Here is a 9,526-nt window from a genome sequence, read left to right on the forward strand (position 1 = left end):
GGGATTTTCATCATGTTGTCCGAACATCCTGAGTTTCAACAAACCGAACGGTCTGTCCAATAACCCGAGCGTAAGACCGACTGATGGAGCTTTGTTTGGCTCAAAAACAGCTCCGTTCCTATCTTTAATCGGGTACATGGTTCCGCTCTAGTCGCTACTAATCAGGCGCTGATCCAAGTTCTCCCATCCATCCACGGAAAGTCCTTTGAACTCTGATCAGCTCTTTCTAGCATCATCTAATCCATTCAGTACGTTCTCACAGTTCGGCCAGTCAGTCCTCAGATCATCCTAACATCGATCTTCGGAACGCGGTCGCTACACCCAGCCCCTGACCACCCGCCGACGATCGACATCTATTCTAACGAGTCATGATAACATTAACACTGTCTTTGAAAAGGATAACGATGTTTAGGGCTTTAGTTGATGAATAAGAGGTTGAGTGGAGAGAAAATGAAGAGACACATGGACATGAATGAAAATGACACAAGAAAGTTATAGTCTTTCTATTAATGATATCCTTTATATATTAATAGAGTAATATTACAACATTTTTTTGTAACCACGTATCATAATAAAAATAATTTTTATAATCTTTAAAAAAAATTAGTTGGTCCATATAAATATATATTATATCTTTTATTAAATTAAATATAAATTGATTAGTAATATATAAAAATATTCTCCTTTATTTCTTTAAATAAAAACTATGGAATTGCCTCATATTATTAACATATATATGATAATTAATAGTTTTAAATAATAAAGATTTGATAACAATTTTTGTATCATTCATCATTTTGTTTAATTTTATATTATTAAAAAACTAAATAATCATATTATTCATATAATAAAAATTTTAGACTTTTTCTTATATGTTACAACTATTATTTTTTAAAATGACTATAAACTACTAATATTGTTTTCATTTTAAAAAATTGTGATCAATGATTTAATTTTTGTTATAACAAAATACAAATGATTATAAAATCACACACACATATATATATATATATATATATATATATATATATATATATTTATATATTTATTTATTTATATTAAAACTAAACTATATACTATATAAAGATACATAAATATGTTAATTTCAAAATTTTTATTGCAAAAATATTGAGACCTTAATATTTTAATTTTGAAATTTAAATTAAATATAAAAAATGATTATAAATTGCTAAAAAAAATTTTTTTTAAATATCACACTGAAAATTTTGTGATTAATAGTTTATATTTTTGGTACAAAAATATAAAAATGTTAATAAAATTATATGAATTGAAAACCTCAATTAATAAATATCCATATTAAAACATATTACATATCTATGTCAATTAATGATTTTATTTATTTGTTTACCAATAAAAATTGTTGTAAATAAACAAAAGTGATTATTTTGATTTATATAATTACTCCAATTTAATTATATTCATAATAGTTGCTAGCTTTTGATTTATTCAATATATTTATTATTTTATTATACGTAATGAATACAAAATAAATAAAAATATGTAAAAATAATTTGTATATATAATATTCATTCCGCATCTTCGTCACACTCTGCTCCGAGAGCAGGGGGTCACCTATACAATAGATTAATTAAATTCAATCCGGATGTTAGCAAGTCCATATCTCATCATTTACTTGTTTATTCTAATAATTTAAATAAATAACTATTCCTTAATGGAGTGGTTGAATACAGACCCACCACGCCAACACTAATGCATTTTTCTACAAATAAGATTCTTATTAACATAGTTGACCAATAATTTACATTTTAAATGTTTAAACGATTAATATTTGTTGAGGTGACTAATAAATAATATTGTGCAAACGATTTATCTATCTTTATATGAACACCTTTAATGATAAAACTAATAAATAATAAAATAAATAAGAATTCGACCCAAGAAAGGGTTAAGGTTAGAGTTGCTCAGTTGCACACTAACGTTTTGGAATTAGCGTGGCTAGCGTATAGCAGTTTGTATATATGGTCAATATGTCTTTTATTACTCGTTCAGTGAAAAGCTCTGAAGGCAGTTAATATATCTTTTATTAATTTTCTTGGACGGACTTCAAAAGAGTTCTTTTTATATATTTCCTTTTGTAATGAAGTCCAAAGCAGGTTAACCGAAAAATTCTAGATATCCAGTATCCGGTTAGGTTTCCAAAGACATGATGATCTTCCGAATACATTTTACTAAACCGGTGTTTGTCTAAGGACATGATCATTGCTCTGTTGTTTTAGTTAATGATACTTGATTCCCGATTGACCAAGACCTGTAATGACCTCAAAGTGTCCAGCTTTAGTAGACCCGTCTTGACCCGAGACCTGTCTTCTCAGTTCAGCACAGGCACAATACTCAATGTCGTACACATCTACTTCTTTATATGTTGCAAATGTAGTCCTTACTCCTTCGCCTGCATTATCCACAACAGAAACAATTTTACATTGACCGGGTGTGTGTGCAAGAGGCACATGACCAAGAATGTGTTTCTTACCGTGAGTGACTAAGAGCAAGTTCTCTGAAGGATACTGATCAGCAAGAGTGTTCACCACACTAAGAAATCGATCTGTACATCCTTGTACAGTCTCTCCCCATAGTGGCATCTGAACATAACCAAGAAAGAGATACTTTTTTTTTAGAAACAAGAATCAAGCTGATACTCAAACCTCTTCGAATAATCAAATCAATAGCTAGAGAGATTACCTCTTTATAAGCAGGAACCGCATTATGATCCACCATTCCCTCAGGAAACAAAGATTCAAGATCTGAAATCAAGAACTCGAATTTTCTATCTTTGGGGACAATCTCAGGCTTGATAGATATTGTGTTCAGCATCTCGCTCAACCCAAACTCAATAGAAACCTGAACCAAACAAGAACATAATACACAAAAATTATGACGATATATAATATTGATTATTAACACACGTATTATGGTAAATTCGTTAGATAGCACACAATAAATTATGACGAAATAGCACATAAAAAAAATCTACAAAATAACATTAGTTTCAGGATCAAATGACTAAATTACTTTAAGCTCTAAATTCTTATCATAACCCGTCCGTTAAATACTAAATCCAAACTAAAAAATTAATATATTTCTTAACTTTTAATCAATGCTATTTTAGACTATTTATCTGTTAATTTATCTGTTATATAATATATATATATATATATATAAGATGATCTGATACTGACCTTGAGCTTGGATTTGTCGATGGAGAGGACGTCTTTAGACGTTGTAGCGTTAGGGTCCAAATCAACGGCTGAGAGAGCGTTGACTACTTCTGAAGCAGTCTGGACGCAGCGGATGAAGGGAGAGACGAAGACCCTGTGGATAGGAAACCGTATCTGAGATCGAATACGTTGACCAGTTCGAAACGCACGAACCATACCGTCGTGAACGAGCGGAGGGTCCCATGGTCTCGAAGCTGTTTCGAGCCAGAGTGGGTTGACTTGGTCAATGCGATCACCGTGACGCATCATCAAGATGTTTTGGCAGCCATCGGTGGTATTCGAGTTAGCAGACAACTCCATTGTTGCTCTGATGATTGGTGGTCGTGTGATCTTTGGGAGTATGTTGCAAGTAACAGTAAACATGGAGTTCTGTCTTCTTTTTCAATTAAAAAATGAATCTTTATCTTTTTTATTTTTGTAGTATGGAAGCCGGAAGGAATATACGTATCTAATTATATATTTTAATAAATAAAATTTATTTTCTTTTTTGTCATAAAAATAAAATTTATTTTCAAGGACCACAAAAAGCTAATATGTTCAAATGATATTAGTAATAGACAAAATATGCTAAACCGAAAATTGAGTGATAACATGATTTATGGATTGAGATTTTGTGGTCGTTGGAAGATGTATCTTCTTTGTAATTTCCCAGAAATGAAGCTACATCATATAATAATAATTATTTTTTGTTAGGCCAGTTTTTTTTAAAAAAAACATAATTTATATACTTTGCTTTAGATACATTTATAGTAGAACTGGCAACATTTAAAACGTTTTCTTTGGGGAAGTACTTACCCTAGAGTATATAACCCAAATATAAATAAAAATGATAATTAATTAAACTATTATTTCATAATATTAAGATACTCATCTAGAAATATCTAAAACTGTTTATTTTAAATATTTTAAAATAGTTATTTTGACATTTTGAAATTTTCATATAATTAATTCTTATTTTATCCTTCTAGTTGAACTAGCAACACTTGGTTTCTTGAAAGATATTCCATGACTTTTTTTCGAGCAACAGATATTCCATGACTAGTAAACCATCTAGCATCCATAAAAAGTGGGATAGAAACAAAAGTGGTAGGCCTTTTAGTTCTACTAAAGCATTTTTCCGCGCTACACATATTTTGAATTGTTAAATTTGTCTTTTTGATTTGTATGTAAATTCTAATTTTTTACTTAAGTTTTTTTTTTCTTTCTAAATTTAGAATATTGATTTTTTGTTTTATTTCAAATTAGTATTTTAATGTGCAAGAGAATCAATATGATAAATATGAGGAACGAATAGTGTAGTTGTGTATCTTTGAATCAATTTACTTGAAAATGACTAAAATATCATTATAAATAAATGCATGAAAAAAACTCCAATTACGCAGCTAATAGTTTTGTTCTAAGTTTACAATAACATTTTCAAATTGACTGTTATAATATGTGTGATATTATATTGAATTTCAATAATTTTTTTTAGCAATTCTAATATATCATGATTTAAAAATCTGTTTCTAATATATAATAGTGTAATATCTTAATTCTAAAACAAATATTTTTCATGTTATTTTTATTTTTTAAACATTGTTTCATAGTTTTCTCTTAATATAATTTTGTTTGGGCATTTCCATGGTTTTTAATTTGATGCATTAACCAATTAGCCAGCCACATTTTTGGGTGATTTTTATTCTTCCATGATCACTTGCCTAAAAGACTACCAATGTTTAAGGTGAATGCTATGTTTTTATACGGATTAAGAAAATATTTAATTTTACATATTTCTAAAATAAAATATTATTAGCTATACACTTAATCACATTTCAACTAATTAAAAATAGACCGGAGAATATAAAGAATCACATAACATATAAAGTTAATAAATTTTTTATTGAAATTCTAATAAAACATCTATCTTGAAACAAAATTTTTATTCTAGAACGACAATTACAATGAAATGAAGAGAGTAGTAATTTGTGAATTTCGTAAGAGATTATATCAAAATTGTATGATATGTACTTTTATACTCAATTAAAATATAATTGCTTAAAACTTCATATACAATAAAGGTTAAATTTTCTTACATTCGCAATAATTAAATTTTCTTACATTCGAAATAATTACATATATATGAAAAAGAGAGTCAAATGTGTATAATATTTTTATTTACACTAACTACTAATCTAACACTCTAATATACTACTCCCACTTTTTCCAATTATATATGTTTTACAGTTTTGACACATATTAATAAAACATACTGAATATTAGTCATAAATGCATATTTTGTGATATTATATTTCCTATAATTTTAAACCAGTAAAATTCAAGAAATGCAATTAGTATTTTTGAAATTTAGAATTAATCATTATGAGTTGATAAAACGTATTGAAAATACAAAAATATATTTTTTGAAACAATTTTCTCCCCTAAAACATAAAGTTTTATGAGTATAGTTTAAAGTCTCATAATCCCAACTAAAACTTGAACTTTTAAGATTTTGAAAATTACAAAAACTTGTGGACCCAGTAACGTTTTTAAATTTACAAATTTCATTTTGTAATAGGAAAAATATTCTCCTTCGAGTGGAGATTATTTTAAAGTAATAGTAAAAAAACATCTGTTTTGAACATTTTTTCTCAGAGGTGATTGATTATGTGTATTGTACAAACCTTTTATTTCTTTCTCTTTCTCGTTCTTTTTATTACTATTCTATGTCTTTGATTCCTTTCCTCGGTCCAACCTGCTACTACAGTTTCTTACTATCTAAAACCAAATTACTTCTGAAGATTGGTTTAGCATATTAGGACATTCACAACTCCCTTAGTATCGAGAAAACTTTTTGGTAAAATGTTAAATTTATACCATTTTCGAATTTAAATGTTGCGAACAACTTATCAGTCTCCACCTCTGCTGCTGGTCTCCGTTGTGCTCTAGACCGCTTGTTTCGGGACCAGCTTCTCTCTTATCCATCGCCAGACTCATCTCCGTCTCTGCTGCAGTTCTATTTTTCGTGCATTAGGCCTCCTTGAAGCTCCCCGCTTGAGTTTGGTTGTATCGGGACTACTTGTTAATTAAAACGCAGTGGACGATCATTTGGTTTGATTTTAAAGAAAAAGATAAAATGTAACAACATTTCATTCGACTTCATGATAACATATCAAGGATCTTTCACTTTTATTAAGCTTCAAACTTTCAAAAGATGCAACAACGTCACTAACACAAACTCTGTTGACAAACAATATATATGCTGTGTGCAATTGAGTACTAAGGAAAAAACTAAAAAATAAAGCATTGTTACTACTTGTCTTCTCATACTTGTTTGGGGAAGCTGTGCGTCGTGGGCTACGTCCATAGTTTTGGTTGATCTGCATAGAGGAGAAGAGACATATAGACAAATCCTCAAGGACATGGTAAGAAGAAGCTTAGATCTGCTGCAACCATCTCTTGAGGGCATATAAGACATGCATTCATTTCATCATCACCGTATTTCTTATGATCATACTTCCTATTTTTGTTTACTTAGATTGTGATGAATTGCCTTTTCTGGTGAAGCTTCTTGGTCGCACTTGCACTCGCCTGCTCTTCTCCATATTGCTGCACAGAAGCAATGAATATTGTGATCTTTTGACATTAGCACAAACTGTTCAGACACGATTTCAAAATCACCAGCTGAAGGTACAAAAGCTTATGGTTTATCAACTTCTAACAACACCTGTTAAGGAGTGTGAAGATTTTAAGCTCCACAGACATAATCAGATTGTACAAAGAACAAACACATACAATTTTACAAAATTACCTTCCTGACACACCATATCTGTCAAACAATTAGCAGCCTAACAAATAAATTAAAAGAACATTCATTAATCTGTAAACAGATGCATATTACACAATGACCATGATTCAACAGCCACGAAGTAAACTTACCAAAATAGCATGAGTATTATAACACCTAATCGTCTTACTCATTTCTTGCGCTTTTGGTTATTTTTCACTTCGAATGTAGTACGGAATCTCCGTGAGGCATTGACAGACAGGCAACACAAAATTATGTGAAAAAGCATTATTCATTTTTTGGCCTAAAAATAAAGAACAGTCCAATGGAGACATATAGCAATATGAATGCAAAGATAGAAAGCAATAAACAACCATTATCATTGCACGAAATCAAACATATATTCTCTGGTGGTATCCACTTCCTCGGCATAAAGTATACTGAAGATGACATGGTACTTGAAGTGAACAAACTTGTATAGAAAATTATGGAGAGAAGTAGTTTGCCTAATAACAGAGGGAGAACTTATATTATTGATATTAAGAACAAACATATATGGCAGAATATAGTAAAGATGGGAATGCAAATGTCTGAGAGTGGAGGTTCGTAGTTTAACGACAACACGGGGTTGTGACTGAAGGAAATGGTGAACTGGTGGTTAGTGAATCTGTGGATGTCTTTATTCTTCGCGGAGAAAGGGCGAGGCTGTCGGAAAGGACTTTTTTCAGATGACATTCATAGTGCCATACACGGTTCAGAACAATGAAGCCTAAAATAACAGATTCATATGGACATGTTGAGTAGGTTAGAAAACATAGAACAATGGTTATCAATTTGAGGGGGTTTAGATTATGAGGCCGTACCTTTTGTCGATCAGTAGGAGCTCACGGCCAATGAGAAAATTTGGCGGTGCAAATAGCCAGAGAAGAAGTGTCACAAGTAAAATCGTAGCAGATACTAAGACCTCTTGGAACAGAGAATTACCATGTCTCCTGTTTGATCCAAAAATGGTGTTTATGCTGAAATGTTTGTTGAATCAATACAATAAAAGAATCTAAAAATAAAAGATTAGATTCTTCAGGTTTAGGAGAAATTTTGAAGAATCAAATGAAAAATGAACATCAAAAAGAATTTATAGATCGAAGATTGTATTACAAGAGTGATCAATTAAATCTAAATCTATAAATTCTTTGTAAGAAGTGTTTAATGTGTAAAAATGAGAGAAGAGACCCCCCTTTGATAAATAGATGTGTCTCTATTTATACAAGTAAAAAGCTATGGTTTCATAGTAAAATGAGCCTAATTAATTGTCTAATGGACCTTGAGGGAGGATGTAAATCCACCCCCAACAGTAAGCCCCCCAAGTTCGTAGAGAGAGAGATGAAGTCGATCTCTATGAATTTTACGAATAGGGTTTATTAGACAAGTAACTAGACACATTCATGCCTATGACGATTTAGGCGAGTTTACTTTGAAGTAAAAGGCGATGAACTTGTGCCTAGTAAAAGGCGAGTTTGCTTTAAACTCGTGCTTAGCGAAAGATGAGTTTACTGGACTCACGCTGAGACAAAGGCGAGTTTACTGAGAACTCGTGCCTAGTAGAAGGAAAATTTCTGTAAACTCATGCCTAGCCAAAGGCGAGTTTACTGGACTCACGCTGAGACCCGAAGTCTCGTGTTGAGATCGTGTGTGCCGAGCAAGTTGTTGGCTTGTATGTTCGTTAGGCTGTGATGAAGTTGAGAAATGTTCTGGCTCGCTCCGCTTGTACCGCTTTCGGCAAGCTCGTAGCTTAGGGCCGTCCTTCGAAGCATGAGGACATGATGGTGGCAGCCGCTTGTTGGCTCTGTTTTTCTCTTTGGCTCTGGTTCACAAAAAGCATGATCATGATTAGACCAATATAAACCAAAAGAAATGACCAACTGTTGCATAATTAATATGCAAGCTATGGAACTTGTTCTTGCTTAGTGTTCTCAAGTGCATATGATGATATAATAATTGTCCACCAAGAGCAAAGCAATCACAAGAATCATCTCATAAAAGTTATATGAGTGAGCAGCTTAGAGTGTTTAATAGTTTAAACCAAATTTACAATCTTTACCTTAACACTAATTTAAAAGTGATTAAAGTATGTGGTGATTTAGTAAAAGAACTTATCTTTAGTGTGGAGAAGAAATCAAGCGTCCGAGGTTGTGGTTTGTATCTTCGCGAAGACGTTACCGTCGTTGACGTTGTTTCAAGATCTTGTTACGTCATAACAAAACAAGATAGAGCTGTCTTTGAGTGTCCAACTCGGGCTCCTTGGTGCTGACAGAGCTTAAAGACGTGACCACTGATGGAGCATGAGAGCTTCTCCCCGAAATCTCCTCGCAAGAGCTTTGTAGGATGTCCGTGGCGGAGGTGAAAGGCGTTGCCGTTATGATGGAGACCGTGATGTTACTCTCCCACCTCAGCTCTAGCTTCCATGAACCCTCCATGTGAAGGATATAATAACTAGACCTAGAGC

General features: G+C 31.8%; 1 protein-coding gene and 1 long non-coding RNA gene across 2 annotated transcripts; both read right to left on the reverse strand.

The window, feature by feature from the left end:
- Nucleotides 1-2,042: 2,042 nt before the first annotated feature.
- On the reverse strand, nucleotides 2,043-3,662 carry LOC106340123. The gene is made up of 4 exons (XM_013778984.1): nucleotides 3,219-3,662; nucleotides 2,722-2,880; nucleotides 2,513-2,621; nucleotides 2,043-2,431 (listed from the first exon to the last, which is right to left on the reverse strand). The coding sequence occupies exons 1-4, from the start codon at nucleotides 3,618-3,620 to the stop codon at nucleotides 2,259-2,261; spliced, it is 843 nt and encodes a 280-aa protein (XP_013634438.1). The 5' UTR covers nucleotides 3,621-3,662; the 3' UTR covers nucleotides 2,043-2,258.
- A 4,048-nt stretch (nucleotides 3,663-7,710) lies between these two features.
- On the reverse strand, nucleotides 7,711-8,089 carry LOC106336559. The gene is made up of 2 exons (XR_001268851.1): nucleotides 7,887-8,089; nucleotides 7,711-7,792 (listed from the first exon to the last, which is right to left on the reverse strand). It is a non-coding gene; the product is annotated as an uncharacterized LOC106336559 (long non-coding RNA).
- Between the last annotated feature and the right edge of the window lie 1,437 nt (nucleotides 8,090-9,526).

This window comes from Brassica oleracea, chromosome C4 (genome assembly GCF_000695525.1).
Source record: "Brassica oleracea var. oleracea cultivar TO1000 chromosome C4, BOL, whole genome shotgun sequence".
Classification (NCBI taxonomy): Eukaryota; Viridiplantae; Streptophyta; class Magnoliopsida; order Brassicales; family Brassicaceae; genus Brassica; species Brassica oleracea.